This window comes from Rhinolophus sinicus, linkage group LG13 (genome assembly GCF_036562045.2).
Source record: "Rhinolophus sinicus isolate RSC01 linkage group LG13, ASM3656204v1, whole genome shotgun sequence".
NCBI classification, from domain to species: domain Eukaryota; kingdom Metazoa; phylum Chordata; class Mammalia; order Chiroptera; family Rhinolophidae; genus Rhinolophus; species Rhinolophus sinicus.
In genome coordinates, this window is record NC_133762.1 from 58,162,381 (window position 1) to 58,183,384 (window position 21,004).

General features: G+C 42.8%; 1 protein-coding gene across 16 annotated transcripts in view; it reads left to right on the forward strand.

The window, feature by feature from the left end:
* The window catches only part of KIZ (kizuna centrosomal protein), a 164,519-nt gene that overhangs the window by 133,387 nt on the left and 10,128 nt on the right, over positions 1–21,004 (forward strand). For 9 of the 16 annotated variants that reach the window (XM_074317316.1, XM_074317317.1, XM_074317320.1 and 6 more), the window contains 3 exons: positions 760–840; positions 1,560–1,656; positions 19,073–19,116. In XM_074317316.1, coding sequence (XP_074173417.1) covers positions 760–840; positions 1,560–1,656; positions 19,073–19,116 — 222 coding nt within the window. The remainder of the gene's footprint in view (positions 1–759; positions 841–1,559; positions 1,657–19,072; positions 19,117–21,004) is intronic. The other 7 variants (XM_074317322.1, XM_074317318.1, XM_019717487.2 and 4 more) reach the window with 1 other exon arrangement.

A 21,004-nucleotide genomic window follows, 5' to 3' on the forward strand; every position in this document is an offset into this window, starting at 1 on the left:
CATATGAGGCGCCAAAAGAGTAATACCTCTTTCAGAGCGTTATAGGGGGTTAGCAGACATACATTGTTTCAAAGGTGACTCCACAAATCTGTTTTTGGTAAGTATTCTTTCGATAGTTAATTGAACAGAGGCAATGGGTGAGTAAATTTGACATAAATTGTAGTCCCTTGGATGTGTATCAAAAATTATAGTACTATTAATATAGTAATAATTAACATATTTTTGTCAATTTATTTGTAAGTGAAGTGATACTTTATAGGTTGTATAGTAAAGTACCCCTAGATTCAGTTTCTCACTCTCCTCTCAGAAGTAAACTGTGCTCTACCAAAGATTCCAAATTTTCCAGCATTGGGATCTTAGAAGTGCTTCTGAGTGTGCTGGCTGTCATTGTAGTTAAACACTGCCTCTGGTATTTATTTTACATTTGGTCATGCATTACTTTTTCATTCTCATTCTCGCTCTGATCTTAGGAACTCCTCTGAGCTCCAAAGAGAAGCAAGAAGTAGGCTGGGAGGGCGGAGGGAAATGGAAGCCAGGTACCCCATGTTAAACTTCACAGAACTGTTGTAGGTCGTAGTGGGGATGTACACTGTAAACTCAGTAGCCATCCCCAAATCGAACTATTGGAAAAGCAGTGCATGTTTTAGTTACTTTCTACATCAGATGTCTTAGGTCTTTGTCTCTGGACCTGTCTCTAAGGAAAGCCACTTAAACCTTGTGCCTCCATTTTTATGTCTGAAATGACCTTGTCCTGTGCAGACCCTGTTAAGGCTGAACATGGACACATTATTAAAAGAATCGCTCTACTGCAGAGGTTACATGCAGGCAAGCAGCTTACAGGTGAGAAACTCAGTAAATGTCTTTTGCTGAGATGTCATGTACTCTCTCTGTGATCTTGGGCCACTGCCATTTAAGAATCAGACTTGTAATAGACATGTCCAAGGCTGAGGACGCCCAGGAGGCAGAGGTCAGGGATTGCCCTGCAAGCTGGGAGCACTGTGGGGACAGCCCAGTTCCCCCAGCTCCAGGAAAAGAGGTGGATTGCGCGTCTTCCCCATCAACCTTTTCAGGCTGGTTAAAGAGTGGCCTTGATAGTTTTCAGTGGAGATTCATTCTCCTCTGCAAGATGGAAAAATAGAGGATTTGGCGGAGGAACTTAAAGGTGAGTAGTGGGCAGCTGTCATCCAGTGGTACCAGTTATTTTTGAGACTTGGTTCCTAGAACCTGATATCTTGGTGATCCATCGCTGCCTGTGTGTTATAACAATGTGAATAATCCAGTTTGATGCCGTAGTAGAGACCCATGTGCTCATACGTGCTTCTTAGTCATTTAAAATGGTGCTCTTTGAATGATTTTACTTTTTGTGGCTTCCCACTTCTTTCAGTATTCTACCAACATATTATTCCTTGCCTTAGAAGCTCCCTTGCTTTTTGTGGCTTGAACAGCATCTTCCTCTGTTGACATTTGTTTTACCAAAGTTATTGTGAGGTCCCTTCTTTCTTCGTTGCATCCATTGCTGCGCAGCTAATGCTTTCTCTCCGCATTTGTGCTTGTCACAGGTTTGAACATTGGCAGCAGTACATTCAAGACAAAGACAACTAACAAAATCTCTTCGGAAGCTAGTTTTTCATCTAGTGAAGGAAGTCCTTTGTCAAGGTAAAGTCATGAAAGCCTGTCTGAATAGTGGCAACAAGATGAGAAATGTCACTATGCAATGAATCAAACTCTGGCTACGTATTATTTTGTTGTGTGACTTGGTGGAAGGTTATGGTTTGGGTTTTTGTTTATCTAAAATAACAGTTGAAACTTTAGTCTACTTTTGAAAATGTTTGCACCAGAGCCAAGTATTGTTTTGCAGCTGTTGTTTCCTTGGTTTAAGACTCAATTGACACCTCAGTGAACCACAAATTAGCGTCTACAGCTGCTCGCAGTAGGGCTGCTTAGAGACCACACAATGGAGAGTGTCGGAAAAGGGCCAGGAGAAAACATCAGACCTTAAAGGAAATAAAGTGGCCTGTTTATTCTTTCTGAGATGGCTGATATATATACTAGCAATTGCTGGATATTTATTTTTGTACTCCTCGTTTTTACTAAGTATTTGGGCTAGATTATACTTTCCTTTTCTGACACTTTCCAGCTTATTTTCCATAAAGAACAAAATTTATTTTTTCATATTTGTTAAGCTGTAGCACTTCTTGTAAGTTTTTTCACCAATGGTAAGTGAGTTATATGCTAGATGTGTCATCAACATAAAATACTAATCATGTAATGGCATTGAGTCACTGAGGAAGAATTTATAGATGGGAATAGAAGCCTGATGAAATACCTGTTTTTTTGCTTTGGGATAAATACCATTTAAAACAGCACAAGTTTCCCTTTGTGATAACATTTGTCACTAAAAAGGTGTCCTTTAGGTAATTGCCTTTCATTTGAATTAACTGCTTACCCTCAATGAAATTTTAAAACCAGAACTTTACATTTGTAATATCTTATAAGAGAAAATGATTTGATTCAGAAATATATTTTTAAATGAAAAGAAAATCCCATTTTTATTTATGTTTTGATCAAATAAAAAAATTACTATATATTTAGGACCTGAAATATATTAAAATGAATTTGATTTTCTGAAATTGAATTTTTGCTTTTAGAAATCTGATAAGTTCGATTTTAGGGGATTACTCTTAATTATCAGAAATTATTATCTTTAATACCTGGGTTTTTATCCAGGTATTTGAGGAAAACGAGAGATAACAAATTATGGGACAAGAAGAATATTAAAGTATTATATTTTTATGGTTATACTATAAATTTAAATTGTAGGTCTTTTAAAAGAAATTTTAAAAGATAAATTCTACAGGTAGTTTCCAGGGCTTAATGTTACCATTTGGCTTAATAATACATACATTTAGTTTTTAAAGATAGTTAGAAATGTTTGTTTCCATTATATTTTAGAGGCATTAAAAAACCCAATTCTTAAACTTTTCCTTGTATATATTCTTCAGGCAATTTTTAAATACATTCAGAAAGCAGTTGGATTCTGTAGGACATTTTCTCAGCCTGATCATTTCATATCTTGCATCTATATTTCATTATAAAATCAACCTTTTTCCCCTTCCATTTGAGGCAGGGGCCTTTTGTTATTAGTGTTGTTTCTGCATGAAATTAATTTCCTAAATAAATTAGAAGTAATCTCATCACTCCCTTTAAGAAAATATAAATAAGTCTTCAAGGGACCCTTCGTTCTAGACACTTGATAATAATGCAGTGAGGAAAAGGTCTGGGCACAGAGTAGTAGGTTTGGGTTTTTCTGGTTTTGTTCTTGTGGTGGGTTTGGTGTTGTTAGTACACCACCGTGGGCTTTGGAGAGCTCTGGTTTTGCTGTTTGTGCCTGGATTCCCTGAAATTTCTTAGAGGTTTACGTTTAAGGATCCCACTTATTGCAGTCACTCCTCGTGCTTTATTGCTTTTACAAGTGGTCTCGAAACCCAGTACTTGAGAATAAACATAACAGTGCAGTGCTGCTGTAGCACTTTTAAAAATTCTTCTTTACTCTATTTTGTCAGTGAGCTGATGAGCAACCTCAAAAAAACAAACCCTGCTGGACCTAAAAAAAAAATAAAAAAAAATGGCTTCCTCTGATGTCCTGGAGACAATAATTATGATGTGCTAGTTAAGCCCAAACTACAGCTGAGGGATTTTACTTTAAAGCATCGGCTTGGGTGCAAAAATACATTTATAGCTCTTTGTCTGCACCTCATTATGTGTGGGCCTGATTCATTAAGTAATTGGTTTGCAGTTGTTTACATGAGTATTAAGGCCTTCTTTTCAGCCGCCTTTGAGAGATACATTGTGCAAATGTTGCCTGCCATGAATGCAGAATGAGGGCCAGAGGGTCCGTCCTATTGGCTAAACAGTGCACTCTGTTGAAAAGCCAGAGAAAGGGATTGGGTGCTGCTTTGCATAGCAATGACTTTCTTAATAAGCGTTACAGATTAATACACAGAAGCTATAAAAGATGCAAAGAGATACTCTTAGCACATTTATACATGCTCATTTCATTGTGATGGTGGTGGGGTCCGGATGCTTTCATATTCTATTTTTCAGAGCAGCAGCTTCAGTGCATGAGCCGTAATAGAATCCGATGTTTATTGTATTATAAATCATGGGCAAGTAGGCAGATCGGCAACAGTTTATTATTAAAGATTCTTTCAGTGTAAATCTTTTTCTACCATTGTATTTGCTTCAGCAAAATCATTTTGTGGTTGAGTGGGGATGAAAGGCATAATATATGAAGGAGTAAGTCCTAATAGGAAGCTGTTCTCCGAGTAAAGACCACTTGTTCCCTTTTGTTCAGGGGTGCATGCCAGAGCTTCCTCTCCTCTGCAAACATTGTTTTGCTTTACCTTCCCCAGGAAGCGGTTTTCACTCTCCTGGATCCATTTGTTCAATGGAGAATGTATTTTAACAGCCTGTCCTGTAACTTCAGTTTACTTATTGAATCGAGATAATGTTTTACCAAAAGAAAAGAATGTGTGCTTACAACATAATTGCCTGGGGGGAAAGTAGCAGAGGTCACCCAGCCACCTCACCCTGACAGGGCCACAGTGGGTGGCATTCTGTGCCAACCCTGTAGCCATGGGAGCGGCCAGCGGAGGGCGCAAGGCTGCAGCTGATGCTTTGGTGGGACAGTGGCCTCTCTTCTCGCCTGATCACTGTACCATTTCCCCCGGGATGATGTGACGATCACAATGAAATAAAAGTGAGATTTTCCTGGGAGTCCTTTAAGATCTCTTATCAAAGCCCCCGTTTCCATCTCTGGCTTAGCAAATCTGCATTCGCCTTAAATTCTACTGAATTAACAGCTTCCTAAATATTCCACATGCTTCTCATCATAAAGTAACATACTTTATTTCCTTTCTACACAGAGCACCAAACAACAATCGCTTGCTTGATTAGCTGAAGCGAAGGTGTTAACAAGTTGACTCCAGGCAGCTAAAAAAAAAAAAAAAAAACAACAAAAAAGTAATCTGCTGCAGGGACCCTGTTTAACCATCAGGGGGCGCTCAGACTTTGTCGAATTAAACCGGTCTCAGACTTTGGTCGGCCTCTTAAAACTTAAAATTAGTATTTAGAGATTCGTTGGCACACTCATTGGGATTTTTTTTTTTAATCTTTCTAGATAATTTTTTTGCCTTCTATTTTCCAGAAACGTGTCTATTTTGAGGAAAATACTAGCTGAAGATGGTATGTGAGAAATTTTAATACTGACTTTAACTAGCAGTCAAAATCACTAAAAATTGTAAAATTCAGTCTAAAGACCACAAATTCTCATAAGTTAGTTATTTTCAGGCTTTTTATAAGGCCCTAGAAGGATATTTCCTGCTGGAGGACTTCCTTATTGTCCCTAACAGCATAGACTGTGTTCTTGGCAGGACCCTGAGAGTCTCATTGCCAAAATCCACTGACATGGCCTCAGAGTCACAATAACTTGGGTAGTGTTAATGGGCTGTGGGTATTTTTTCCTTTCAAAAAGAAAAAAAAAATTAACCATGAGGTTGAGAGTTGTTGTGTTACTAACATTAGGACATCCTCCAGGTCTATTATTTTCCAAATTCCTCCTCCCTACAAGCCAAGAATGAGCATCTAGTCTGACTGTTTTATCTCTGCTGCTGCCTGTCAGGAGTTCCTGTTGCCTGTACCCACCCCCTCAAGCACTGTGTGGCCTACACTCTGCAGTGCCCTCCCAGCCTGCTCCCCCAGGTCCCTGTGCTCCCTGGACAACCACATGTCATGTCCTCATACAACATGCTGTGTCATGTGTGCTGTCTTTCATTCCTGCTTTTTTGCTGGAATGCTGCTGCTCCACTCTTTCATATGGCTGATGCCTACTAGATTATCAAGGCTTAACTTGTAACCTTCTGAAAGTTTCCTAAGCAGAGGCTCTGGCCATACAAGATGCCCCTCCTGTGGCCCTGTGGCTATTTCTATCATCATCTGTAGCACAGGGATAGAAGCCATATACCAGTACCCTCTCCCCACTGTGAGCTCCTCCCTGGGGTTTGGGGGGCTTTTCTCCAACACCAATGCTCAATAACCATTGGACTTTTCTGAGCAAGTGGTCATCAATATATAGCTCCACCATTACTCAAGTGTTTTTCTTTATAAAAGTCAGTTGCACAATTGCCTTCAACGCTATATGGTATCGTGTACCCGAGCTGCAGAATCATGCATTCCATAAGGTTATCTGATGAGTGTGTAGGAGAGGGAAAGGCATATGCACATACACATTTTCAAAGGGAGACTGTTGCAGTCAACTTAGATTACATCCTCTCTACCAGTGTCTGGCCCCTGGCTCTGAAATTGATGAGGGCTTATGGGCTCTTGGTACATGTTGGGGGCCTGGGATGTTGTGCCCCAACCCTACTGCCATTAGTTCTCAGCCCACCCTGCAGTTTCCCTTTTTGGCCTGTGTCACAGTTACTATTTTGGTGTCTTTACCCCCACTGAAGCATAAGATCCCCAATGGCAGAGATCGAGTATGTCTTGTTTGCTGCTACAGCCCTATCACAGAGCCTGATGCAGTGTTATGTATGTGGTACTTGCTGAGAGAGAGAGTGAGTGAGTGAGTGAGTGAGTGAGTGAGTGAGTGGATGGATAGATGAACAAACAAACCACTGCAGACTAGATGCTCTGCCCACCTGCTTGTGGACAGCCTGGCAGAGGTAGTCTCACTGTCTCTTCCCCATCCCGAGTGCTCCCACTCATCAGGCTCCCCAAGGAAGAAACTTCATGTATCTTGGGCCTGTTTCCTCTCAGTTTATCCCCACATCTTGCCCCCCTGTATCTGCATACTTATCACCTCCACTTAGAACCCACGAAACCAAACCAAGCACATGCCTTTGTTCATCCAAATGCCTTGACAGTGCAGCTGCGCTGCTTCCCAAAGCCTGCTGTATGCGGCCTCTCAAGCAGGCTTCTGAAAGCAATTCACACAAGCAGTCACACACTGGGACAGGGACCAGTTGTTCCTACCCACCCAGGTTTTCTCCACCCTGCTATTGTACCACCTCTCACGAAGCCCTGTGGAGACAGGTTTGCAACCTGTGCATTTTTTATCCTGGGAAAAATGTTTTGTTCTACTTTTGCCCCACTACCAGCTGACTGTGTGTCTTGGAACACATCCCTCAACCTCTCTGGGCTCCACCATTCATACAGTGAAGGAGCTGGATCGATACTCTGCTATAATTTCATATTGGGTTTCTTAGAAACCCATAGGTTTTCCAGGTCTCATTTTTGTTTCTACTTGCTGGTACCACAAAACAAAACTTAATACTTACAGATATCCTTGCCATCTAATTTTATATTTATGTTGACTATTTCTAGTGATATTAGCATTTTGCTCATATAAGATGAACAGCTGACACTCATAATTTTGACTATTTTCTTTAGTAGGTTTGGTCATCATGATTACATATGTAGGTGTTCACTCTGTACCAGGTGCTATGCTTAAACTAAAACCTATTCTAAGACCCTGGCCGACCTTAGCTTCTTAAGTTTAGCAAGGATGAGAACAAAAATGACTGATTAGAGTTGTCCTAATCTGGTTCATCAATAGCCGGAGAATTTATAAACAATTATTGAAATGCATCAAAAAATAAGATGGCTTGATGGATAGACAAAGGGAAGATACGTGATAAAGCCAATGTGGCAAAATGTTAACAATTGAGCATCTTCCTGGTTGGTATGTGGCTTTGCTGTACAATTAGGGGGGAAAAAATTACCAAACTTACTGGGAAATTCTACAGAGATCATTGTCCCATTATAATATGAGACCAGTGGAATATGGTCACAATTTAATCAACTGTCTGTGGTGTCTTTACTTGAAAATGGTTTATTTTGAAGTAGGGCTTCCAGTCTAATTCTAAACTTCTAGGGAGAAAAATATCAAGTCTGCTATCTTGCATTCCAAGAGACACCCATGAGAAACTATGCAGGGGAAGGCAGGTGCTCTGGTTTGCTACCAGTGTAGCACGTGTTGGCCCTGCTTTACAGCAGGCTCGGCAAACTGTGACCCTGGGGCCAAGTCCAGGTCACTGCCTGGTTCTCTGCAACCTGCAGGCTAAGAGTGGTTTTTACATTTTTAAATGGTTGAGAAAAATCCAAAGAAGAATGTTGCAGGACACCAGAAAGTTACAGGAAATTCAAATTTCCGTGTCTCTAAATGAAGTTTCATTGTAGTACAGCCATGTCCATTCATTTACATATTGTCCGCGGCCATTTTTGTGCTGCAGCCACACAGCTGAGTAGTTGTGACAGAGACCATAATGCCCACACGACCTGAACCATTTACTCTGGCTTTTCACAATCTTTGCTTTACAAGATAGAAATGTTACTTTCACATTGTCAGGGAAGATTAGGCAGGTTCCCAGCACATATGATGGAGAATGGTGACCGTATCCCATAGCCTATAACTTTAACTCTTGCATTTGTTATGCTTTCAGAAATAAATTTGTATTTGTTTATCTCTCATTTATGGTAGTAGCTAAATAAGTAGCCTCTATCCAACACTCCGAGGACAGTTCTCACACCACCCCCTTTGCACTTGTCTTAGCTTTCTTTACACATTAGTTGTGACCCAGAAAAAGAAATGTTCCCCGTAAGAATTGTGTACAATAAAAATCAGCCATGAATTGCAGTGTTACATTGACTTGTAGAAATGGTTTCCCAAAGGGAAAAATCATTATCCCTAAGGTGTAAGGATAGAGTTGGAAACACCTGACAACATGTTCCACCTTTCTGCGTGGGTGAGCTACACGCATTTAGTTCTGCAACATGTTTCTTGAAAGAAAACATGTTTCTGGTAAGAAACTTCAACAACCTGATTATGAACTCACGTAAGTAGAAATATGCAAATCAAATAATGTATCATCAACGAATGATCAAGTGCCTTTAAGCAGGGCCCTGTGCTTAGTGAGGTTCATCTATTCATTCCACACGTAGTCACTGTGCAGAGTAGTGAGTTACCGGCTGAGCTGAAACAGGTATGGTTGCTGCCATCATGGAGCTTACAGTCTGAAGGGGCAAACGTCTCTATCAGTTACACAAATGGGTGTGAAACAGCAACTTTAATGAGGACTCGGGGCAGAGAGTGAGATGTGGAGCGTAGGGGCTGGGGAAGGCTGTAGCAGGAGAGCTTGATGAAGTCTGGGGCATCAACTTTGGGGGCACTGTTCAGGATTTAGTTCTTTTGCTAAAAACAGTGGGAAGGCATTGAAGAGTTTTAAGCAAAGAAATGGAGTGATCAGATTTGTGTTTCAAAAACCTCACTCTTGCTGCTGAGTAGGAAAAAAAATAGTTGTGGTATCGCTAGTTAGGGAGCAGTTACAAAGGTGAAAAAAAAAAAAAGGTCTAGGCAAGAGATGCTGATTTTGTTGACCAGAGGTAACAATGCGTAGGGAAAGAGTGAGGACTTTGGGAAGTAGGAATGTTACCATGCAAAAGGTCTGGCTGCTCACTGCTTCTAAGCCAAAACTCGAGAGGAGAGGTTGGTGGAAAGAAAAGCAGGTTTATTCCAAAATGCCAGCATTAAGGGAAGGCAGTGGACTCCCTTTCACAAAGACTGCCTTCCTCTCATAATACCGCCAAAGGTTTTTAAGGCAGGCAAGGAGAGGCAGAACAAAGGAAAAGGAGAAGTTGGACAGGCAACTCCAGGAAAAAGCTCTTCCCAGAGGCTGGTCTGCCTCAAAGTTTGGAGAGGATCCCATACAAATGCAAAAACCTCTCCCAAGTCACCAGGCCAGGCAAGAGCTCAGCTGCCCAGAAATAAATAGAACTATTGAAACTAGTGGGTGTGCATAGTAAGTGTACAGTAAACAGAATCATTGAGGTTTGGCAGGAGGGACACAAAGAAAAAAAAAGCATTCAAAAAGTCCCAAGCCAACCCATACTGTCAAATCAAATTACATCACAGGTTTAAATCTCAAAATAGAAGGTATAGAGTCACCATTACAGGAAGTAAACTTGGCAGGACCTAGGGGCAGATTGGGTGTGGGAGGATGAGGAGTGGAGAGGGGCTTGGGAACGACTAGAAGGTTGGGGTGCCATTGGCTGAGAGTGGGGAAGGGGCCTGGTTTGGCAGGGAGGGGCCCACATGGGGGAGATTGTGAGTGTGATGGTGGACGGGCGTGTTCACCATGAGGCACTTCGGAGGCAGCCAAGTAGAGCTGGTAAGGATATAGGAAATTTCCATGAGTGCTGGGCTCGTGCCTCATCAAACTGAAGAATGGAAGCACAGACCAAGGAAAGGAGGCGAGGAGTTGCAAAAGAGGATAGTTTATTAAAAGTAAAGAGTCGCAGCTCTTGAACAAGAGGGGATCCTGACTAGGTGCCCAACGTAGGGCAAAGACTCTTATTCTTATATCTTCTCTTGCCCACTTGAAGAAGGGAGCTGGCGCCTTCTAATGGAGTTCGTCTATCAGATTTGCTCTGTTTGCCCATCCTGAAGGGTTTAACAAAATAATCCATTCGTATCTATCAGATCTGCTCCGTTTGTCTGGCCATAAGGGATTTACGAGATACCCTGTTTCCCCGAAAATAAGAGCTAGCTGGACAATCAGCTCTAATGCGTCTTTTGGAGCAAAAATTAATATAAGACCTGGCTAGGTCTTATTTTCGGGGAAACAGGGTAACTTACTAACCTTAAGGCGCGTTACATTTTGACCTGGAGTGAATGAGCCATTTCAGAATCTGGAGTTTCATGATATGGCTGCCTTTGTTTATTCCACCAGAGACCTTGCTGTTTACCTAACAACATGCTAAATAACTTGTCTCAATCCCCCCTCTGAAGACGTAACCCAACTGCCATTAGGGAACAGGTGCAATGACCACTCTGGCTACTCCAGGGTGAGGAGGGGCATAGAAAGAGACCGGCAGCAAGGGCTTGTCGGCAGAGGTCTATCTAATGGTCCCTGGTAGATGAACAAATCCAAGTGAGGATGTTATTGTCCTGTAGGCCATTGTAGCCAACCAGTGGGTAGTCTGTAAGCTGAGACGTATTGTAGGCAACAGCATGAGATAATACGTATAATAATGAATAAAAGAAAAATGAGAAAAGTTTCCTTAAGTCCCATTAAATTGGGAAGTCAGGAAGTAAGGAAGGAAAAATCTAGGCTGAAGAATCGTTTTTTGTAATATTGGAAACCTATTATGAATTTGTTGAACTTTATCTTCAGTTAACTGTGAATTATCAGAGAGATTGCAACAGCATAATCCTTTAATATTTTTACATCCTTGATTGTGTTTGAGGAGTAGATAATCTATGGCAGCTCTGTTTTTGAGAGCTGTTTTTTTGACCTGTCCTAACTCTTGTCCCATGACATGGATAGCCTGTGAGGTAGCGTTGAGGGCCTTTGTCACTGAGCAAGCCATTTGACTAATCTCTACATTTAAAGCAATGGACATACCAGGTATTTCCATGCCTTATATCTTTCTTGAAAACACATACCAATTCCTGTGACAAGAAGCTAGAAATAGAACTTAGTAAAACCACATTCTTAAGTTACCACGTATGTCATTTTCTATAAAAGAGCTCCCATCAATGAAGAGCGTCCAATCTGTGTTATCTAAGGGTATTATTGGTTTTGGCAAGGAAATAGAGTGGAATCCGTAAGATGAACGTGGACCGGGGTGACTGTTAAGGCACGACCAACTACCCCCTGTGTGGCCCAAACATCAGGGTTGATGTCGGTTCTCTTACCGAGAGGCAGCTAGGAGGACTTCCAGGGGCCAGGAGAATGAGCATTTCGCTCATAATGTCCCTTTCCAACAGTGGGGTAGGACTTTCTGGGATGATTAAGAAAGAATGCGAGAACTTTAGGTCACCTCCATATGCAGCCTAAGGGCTGAGAAAAATATTTAGTAATTGGCTTGCCCATTACTCCACAGACAGTAACATGTCAATTGGAGAGGTCCTTAGGTTGGAGAGAAGGACAGAGAAGGTGGCTCCTGGGTCTAGAAGGAAATTGATAGATTTTCCTTCTACTTCTAGGGTTACCCAGGGCTTAGGAGTCCCGATGTTTAGATGGGACGAAGGAGCCACCATTAGAAGCCCCAGGCACCTTCAGTCAGTGTGGCCTCCTCAGTGTGGGAGTCTAGGCAAGCCTGGCCTCAGGGGTGGAGGCCTCTGGGGGCAGTCTGACTTCCAGTGATCCCCTTTACAGATGGGACAGGGCCTTGGAGGTCTCCGGGTTGGCTCTAGTCTCTGTGAACATTCCTTTCTTCAATGTCCAGACTGCCCCCAACGGTGGCAGTTCGATTTCCCTGGGTATCCTGTTGGGTTGTAGCCTGTAAGGCAGCCACCAATACTTCCACCTTCTTTTTTATTTTCCTCTCCTTTTCCTGGGCTTTCTCCTCGTCCCAATTGTAAAAGACAGTGTTAGCTACCCTGAGTAATTGGTCCAAGGTGCCTTCGGGGCCAATAGCCAATTTTTGTAATTTCCTGTGGATATCTGGGGCAGCCTGCGTTATAAATTTGTCTTTCAGAAGAATTTCCCCTTCAAGGGTGTCTGGCCTTATAGGAGTGTATTTAATTAAGGCCTCCCTGAGCCTTTCTAAAAAGGCTGAGGGATTTTTTTCCGAATTCTCGCTAATGGTAGATGGCTTTGAATAATTGATGGATTTGGTTCTTGTTCTCCTCAGTCCCTCTAAAATGCATGCCAGACAGTGTTTTCTCTGCCAATTTCCTATGGCTGTATCAGGATCCCGTTGTGGATCGTTAGTGGGTACTGTTTGTTTTCCTGTAGGGAAGGGCTCCCAAATGAAGCCCCGTCCTGCCTGTTGATCATGATATGCTAGGAACTGAACATCTTCAAACTTTTCGGCAGCTTGTAGGGCTGCTTGTTTCTCAGAATTAGTGAGAGTCTGATTTAAGATTAACATGGCATCTTTCCAAGAGAGGTCAAAGAGCTGGGTTAAGTTTTGGAAATCTTCTATATATTTATCAGGGTCGTCTGAAAACTTCCCTAGGTCTCCTTTTATTTGTTTGAGATCCTGTAGGGAGAAAGGGACCTGAACTCTGCCAGGCCCAAATTCTCCCGGCATCTCCTGTAAGGGAAGATTTGCTTCCAGCTGGGGGCGCTGTTGTACAGGAGGTCCTGGATAAGGAGGGCAACGAGAGGGAGCCTGGGCAAGAGCTGGCTCAGGAGGAAGACAAGGGTAGAGAGGTTTGGGATGGTCTTCTGACTGGGTGTCTCCCGTAAGGGCCTCCTCCTCCGGAAGGGAGAGTCCTGTTGGAGTTTCCTTTGAGTGGATCTCCTTTGAGGGGGTTTCCTTTTGAAGACAGAGACAAGAAATTACAGCCAAAAGAGCCGGATCAACTTTACATTTCTTACAGAGGTCTGGATTGTCTCTTAGAGTGAAAAAAGCCTAAACATATGGAACTTCTGATCATTTGTCTTCAGAACCTTAATTTTTACTGACAACCAAAAGCAAGCAATTAGCACTTCCACTGGCAAATCCAGAAATATATTTGGCAACCTTCAAAAGCATGGGCTTTTGTAATAAAATATAAGATACATTTATTTCTGTGACAAGAAGCCAGAAATAAATGAACTTAGACCTATCTAATAATTAATATTTCAGTATTTCATTATTTTGAAGTACCTAGATATTTAATAATTTTTATCATTTAATACAACTTAGTAAAACTGAAATCTTAAGTTACCAACAGAAGGTAAGAAACCTTGTCTAAACATCCACACTATATTATTACTGAAATGTTTCATCTGTTAACATTTTATTAGTTTTTAACTCTATGAGATCCCAAAGTCAATAACCCAAGCTATTTTCTTGACAAATTCTGCAACAGGGATAGCATGATTTTAAAAGTAGGCTTATTCAGAATGCTAGTACTCTGGGAGGAAGGCGGACTCCAGTCCAAAGACCATTTCCCTTACAATGAATCCCACTGCGGGTGGTCCCTGCAGGACTTAGAACCACAGCAGCTGAGTAAGAGGAAGGGGTCTGGCTTGAGAATTAGCTGCTTGGTTTTAAAAGTGTCATTTTTTCCTTTAGTTACCTCAGCATCAGGCATTTCTGGTTATAGGTAGGTTAGGAGATGGGTGGAGCTCCCTTTTTTCCTGAATTACCATGTTTCCCCGAAAATAAGACCTAGCCGGACAATCAGCTCTAATGCGTCTTTTGGAGCAAAAATTAATATAAGACCCAGTATTATATTATATTATATTATTATTATATTTTATATAAGACCCAGTCTTATATTACATAAGACCCTATATTATATTATGTTATATTATATTATATAGATCCGATCTTGTAGTAAAATAAGACTGGGTCTTATATTAATTTTTGCTCCAAAAGACACATTAGAGCTGATTGTGTGGCTAGGTCTTATTTTTGGGGAAACATGGTATCAATTTAGTTACTTTTTTTTTTAGTGCCCGCAATGAGGGCTTCTAGAAACCTGGCACATCTGGCCATACCATCTACAAAATAAATCTAACTGTAAGATCGTACTATAGTTGCTACTTCCCTCAGGAGGCCAGATTTCCCCATCTTTTAATTTGTATTGAGGTCAAATCTCGGAACAAAAGAAGACCAGGTGCCGGTTCTTCAGATTCTGAGGGTCAAATTTGTCTCAGTGTTTCTAGATACAATCCAGGGGGGTGAAGGCACATGAGAGCTGATTGCCCATCTGGAAGGGAGGGAGAAAAGAAAGGTGTCCCTTTGCAATTCATCTCCAACAACTGTTACGAGAGCATCCTCTAAAGCTTGAGCCAAGGAGACTGCACAGTCAGTTCCCAGGCGTGTGCGCCAGGGTTAGTCGTGTTTACCTGGGCTGCCCGACCTGTGTCCCCAGTGAGTGTCTACCTAAATCTATGTGTGTCCCCACCTGGATGTCTGGTGCCAACCGCCCACAGATCGATAAAGGCGGTGGCCAACGATGGGGTGTTTTAAAGTAGAAGGGTATATGGCCCGACTCTGGGCATCTCGAAAATTGATGGCGCAATTGATGTAATAGTGGCCTTCTGAATAGAGGTGTTTAAGGAAGGAGTATATATATACTCAAAGCCTGTAAGGAAGGCATAGGGCATAGACGAGAAGGAGTAGAAGGAGGCCCTGAAGCCCAATATGTGAAGGGCGACAGAAAGAGAGATCTGAAGCCCCAAAAGGCTTCAGACAAGACTGCTTCCTTAAGGAAAAGTGAGTCCGGAATATGTCGGTCCTCCTTAAAAACTTTGCCTGATGGTCGGCAACAACAAAGGTATAAAAGGAAAGCGGCAAAATACTCAGGACCCCAGGGGCAGCATCCTAGATGAACTTGAGCCCCTAAACAATTATTGGAAAATCGGCAACAGGTGGGAAGGGCACAAAAACAATAGAGATGTTGGGTGTGAATTCCAGGACACCTCCATCTGTGCTTTAAAACTAAGAGGAGATCCTGATAGGCTGATATGAGAGGGTATGTTATATGTCAGTAAATTTCATCCTGAGTAACAAGGCATGTCCTATAGAGACAGAGGTCCATGTTCTTATCTTAAGATGTCTTGAGACTGATGGAGAGTGTTGAGGAGGTCTCACAGGGAAGGTGCCCCAGACCAATGTCTCAAGAGCTGAGGAGAGATAGTGGCAGGATTAAAAGAGCAGCATGATTGGACAACACATTCAGCTGGCACCCTTACGGGCAGTCGGGCTGGGAAGGCACCAGTGAGACTTTTGGAACCCACTACAGAGTAGCCGTGGCCAGAGCACCTTAGTTGTCTGTAAAGGCCCACAACTCCAGCCATGCACCTGTATTCAGCCTCCTCGTGGAAAGGAAAAAGGCAGCGGAGGAATAGGAGAATGTAGCAGAGAGGGGAGAGGAAGGCTCCGAACGGCACCCTTATGGGCAGTTGGGTCGGGGGAAGAACCAGGGAGCCTTCGGGAACTCACCACAGAGTAGCAGTGACCAGAGCCCCTCAGTTGCTACCGACCGAGGATTGTTCATCCCAACCTCACGCCACCTTTGGCCCCCCTCCCTACAAGAGAGAAGGCAGTCGGGCTAAGGTCAACATTTCCCCAGCTCAGCTCCAGAGGGGATTGATCAGAGCCCTCACACAAGACCTTTCACTCCGTGGCTTAAGATTAACAGCCGCTTTATTCACTTTTAAGTGGCTGACGGAGGCCCACTATGTGTGACAGGAGAAAGAGACCAAAAAAATGATGAAGGCCCATAAATGGGCAAGTAGAAAGGCACAGATAATATTTACCTCTCCTTCAATCGTGAGCGAGCCCCCAAATGATGTAGGAAATTTCTGAGTGCCGGGATCGTGTCTACAAAACTGAAGAATAGAAGCACGGACCAAGGAGAGGCTAGGAGTTGCAAAAGAGAATAGTTTATTAAAAGTAAAGAGTCACAGCTCTCGAATAAGAGGGTGTCCCGACTGGGTGCCCAATGTAGGGCAAAGGCTCTTATTCTTATATCTTCTCTTGCCCGTTTGAAGAAGGGAGCTGACGCCTTCTAATGGAATTCATCTATCAGGTTTACTCTGTTTGCCCATCCTGAAGGGATTAACGAAATAACCCATTTGTATCTATCAGATCCGCTCTATTTGGCCAAAAGGGATTTGCGAGATAACTTATTAAACTCAAGGTGCCATTACATTTTGTCCTGGAGTGAATGAGCCATTTCAGAATCTGGAGTTTCAGGATATGGCTGTCTTTGTTTATTCCACCAGGGACCTTCCTGTCTACCTAACAACATGCTAACTAACCTGTCTCACTCAGTAAGTGAGCACTGGTCATGTTCTTGGCGCTAGGAAAGTGGCCTAGGCTGTGGGGACCTGGCCTGTACTTGCCTGCCTCCATGCCCTTGCTCTTGTGAAGGGCTCCCAGCTGCCATGTCCCACTGCATCCCACTGTTCCTCGGTCCCAACCTGTGAGATGCTTTCTGCCTTTCAAAGCAAAGTCCAGGAGGCTCCTTGCTTCCTTGGGGATCCTGCAGCCACCCCATCACCCACCCTGTGCACTCAGTTCTCCCGGCTAGTGCTCTCCCCCTCTTCCCCACAGGACTCTTGTCATTGGGCCACAGCTGGCAAATTAGCCTCTTTTTGCGCCCACCAGTGTTTTTATAATCTACCTCTCCCCTCTAGTACCTAGCCCATTGTATTCGTGAAATGGGAGGTGGATAAATAGTGACACAACCCACAGTTGTTTAATATCTGTCTGCGTGTGTGGCAGGGGCAGGCGTTATGTAAGATGGAGTCTTTCAGGTTCATGTCAGTGCGCACTTTACTGGCAGTCTCCATGATTATCGGTTAGCCCTGCACCCTTTCGGATGGTCATGGGGAAATGGCCACAAGCCACTAGTGGGTCATAGCAAATAAACAGACACCAAGTTTAAAGGGAGCATTGACAGATACTGAGCCTAGAGGATGATACCTTAGTGGAGCTTGTTTTACTGAGGAAAAAAATGTAATGCAATTATGGCAAAAGGCAGATTTTTAAGCCATAGGTTAACTTGACTTGACCCAATGGGAAGGAGAAGATGGGTCCTGCATCTAGAAGACTAGGGTACCAGCTGTGAGAAGAGCTGTGATGGTGCATATTGGGATCTGTGTCTTTTCTCAGCAGTCTCCCCATCTAAAAGGATGGAATCTGCTTTAATGAAATAATCTGTAAATGTAAATGCAAGCAAATACTTTGGCAAAAACACAAGAAAATCAATCAAAATGGCAAGCCATACACATGTAACAGTTTCTTCTTTAATATCTCCCTTGACCATTCAGTATTGTTAAAGAGAAAACAGGCCCAAAATGGAGTCGCTTGTGCTAAAGCCCATGACAGAACCTAGACTTAATACTTGACCTGATTGCAGTTTCAGCCTTCTCTGGAATGTAATATGAATGTCAGTCTGCAATTTTCTAGTTAGTACCAATGAGGTAATCTGTCACGAAGGTCCTCTTCATCCCGGCCTCCAAAGTAAACTGAGGCAATCTGCCTGATAAGACACACACACCGTGTTCCCCTGAGGGAAGGTACCATTGCCTGAAACAAGCCTTTCTTTTGCTAATTTCCTTTTCTGGCCCAGTTTCTGTCTATAAAAGCCTTCCACATTGTACAGCTTCTTGGGCCTTCCCTCTACTTGCTACAATGGGATGCTACCCAATGCATGAATCATTCAATAAAGCCAATTATTAGATCTTCAAATTTACTCGATTGAATTTTCATTCTTTATCAGTATGGACCATAAAGAATTTAAGTATAATTTTAAAAATCAAATGATGTGCTCCCAGAGGGGACTTTTAAATTCATTAAAATTGCAAAAGCTCTTGAAAAGGAGTGCTGTGATGGGCCTTGTATCCCATAGATCTATTTGTTGTTATATTGGCTTTAGTGAACAAGCTGTTAAGTACTAGGTGCCGCAGACACTTGCATTTTTATGTATGTGATACATGGAGCACTAAACATAGGTGTCCAAGGTACTTGCATTTTTTCTCTACCATGTGTTAATATTTTTAATGAACGAAACAGAGTTTATTTTTAACTCCTTTGTTAAACTGTTAAGTATTGGTATCCCTGGTTTAATGGAGATAAGTATTTTAACTTCCTCACCAGCTTCTCCTTGTACCCTAACATCTGGAATCCCCACTTCAGGGATTTCTCTTTTAGCTTGTCTACGAGTGCTAAGCTTTACACATTAGTGTTTTCCAGAGACTGTTGAGGGGAAATTGGTCCTCTGCCCACTGCCACGCATTCGTTCTCCAGGAGGAGCACAGTGTACAGTGCCGCTTGGCACACACAAGGCAGAGCGGAGTCCAACTGGGTCTCTGCGGAGCCAGCACTCAGGGACAGCAGTCAGCTGTCTCAACAGGGACCCTCCCACCAAAGCATTAGCAAATACCTCTAGCCTCAGCAGCTTGGCCATTTTCTTTTTGCTTTTAAAACTTGGGGATTAAACGTAAAATTTCTGGCCTTTCAGTAAATAACGTGTGCTTCTTCCCTAAGGTGTTCATTGTAAAAATATTAGTCTGGTTTTCCTTTTTCTTAGAACTTAGGTTATTTCTTTATTTTACAGGCATGAAAATAAAAAGAAACTACCTACCAATTTAAAGTTGAAAGGTAAGAGAAATAACAGAATACCAGATTTTCATTTTGTGTGTTGACCAAAAGAGTTGTTGTGACATGTATTTGTTTACGTGTGTTAGGGCTATGAAGCATGGCTGTGATCACAAGGGCAGCTCTTGTAGCTCCCTCTGGGTTGATGTTGTCTCTGAGGGGATTGGAGGGCTTCAGTGACAGGGCTGTGACCTGAGCACACTTCGGTGCCATGGGCCACAGAGGCATAGCATTTTAATTTGCAGTTATGAATAGTGAGGGGATCCTGACCTCCACAACTAATTGAATACCAACACCAATATATTCTACCTATGAAATGTTTCCTGCCTCTGTCTCCATCCTCACTGCTAATGCCCACAAGTAACTACTGCTCAAGACATGACAGGGCCCATGCAGGAGATCCAACTGTTTTCCTCATATCCAACCCCTCCCATCTCCTGACTGTCCTCCACCTGGCCACCAGCATCTAAAACCTCATTTAACCTTCTTACCTTCCTGGTTAAGAATTGCCAATGTCTTCCCACTACCTACAGGAGACAGTCTATAACTTTCTCCCTTTGTGGTCTCGCCCCATCCCTACTCTCCAGCCTAGTTTCTCCCAAGGCCTTGTCCTCTTTGGGTCAAGTCACAACCAGGTTTCTCCAGATACACCACACTTGTACCTCTGTGCCTTTGCTAATGTTATTCCTTCTCCATGATGTTCCTTTTCCTTTTCCTCAGCCTACTGAGCTCCTACTCATCCTTCAACTACCCATTTACAGAGAGAATCTAACCCTCCTTCCACATTAACACTGTGAAATACCCCCTGCCAAGCTTGGGCTCTCTCTACTCCTGTCTCCTTAAATCCCATTTCCAGTGGGTTATATTTGAGAGCATGGGTTTGCGTCAGACAACCTGGGTGTTACTCCTGGTTTGACGACTCACAAACTCTAATTATGGCTAGTTACTTAACCTCTCGCAGCCTCAATTTGCTCAGTAAATCAGAGACATTAATACTTACCTTACCAGGTTGATGAAAATATTAAATGAGGTTGTATGTAAGAAGTCATTGCAGAGCTGACAAGTCATGCCATGTAGATATTGGTAGTCATGGAGATTGTCAATGTAGCAGACAATGTGCCCCACCACATCCTGTCTAACCACTTTGGAGGTTACCTCAGTACAGTTCACTGACATGTCCTTGGCCTTGTACATCAGGCAGCTGAGTATTGCCACCTGGGGGCTTTCTTTGGCCACAGGAGCATGCTCATTCCTTACAGGGCAGCCCACAGTGCTAGAGAGTTGATGCCCTGGTTGTGAACAACCATCAAACAATGAGAGATGGGAGTTGGTGGATAAATAACCCCACTTCCTCATTCTTCTTTGGGACAATTTGAAGAGAGTTCTGCAGTCTCTCAGAGGGCCCCCTGCAGGACTGAGCCCCAGGTGTCCACTGCCAGCCCTGTTCATTAACACCCTCTGTTGGTTTCCTCTCTTCCCTGTGTCACTCTCCCAGTTCCCCAACCCCCATCATTCCCAGGATTACCTCCCAAGTAAACCATGTGTACTTATCCCCTGTGTCACCGTAAACCTCACTACTATTCCTCCACTATATCTTCCCTTCTCCTCTCTGCTCTTGTGAAGAACAGAGGGAGATCAAAGTAGAGGGGCGGCTGAGGTGAGGTAAGGTGGTATCAGGCCTGATAAAGCACCCAGGTAACCCAGCTTCCATGTTAATCCTGATTTAAAATCCCAAACCTACAGTGAAGGGTTGGACACAACAGAAAGGAAAAGAAAGATTCTACAAAGTGTTTTCCATAACAATGCATAGAACACATTGTGAAATGTGTAAATTTGTGCAGTATTGACATGCATTCTGGGTATATCTAGTCAGATACATCACATGGTATCC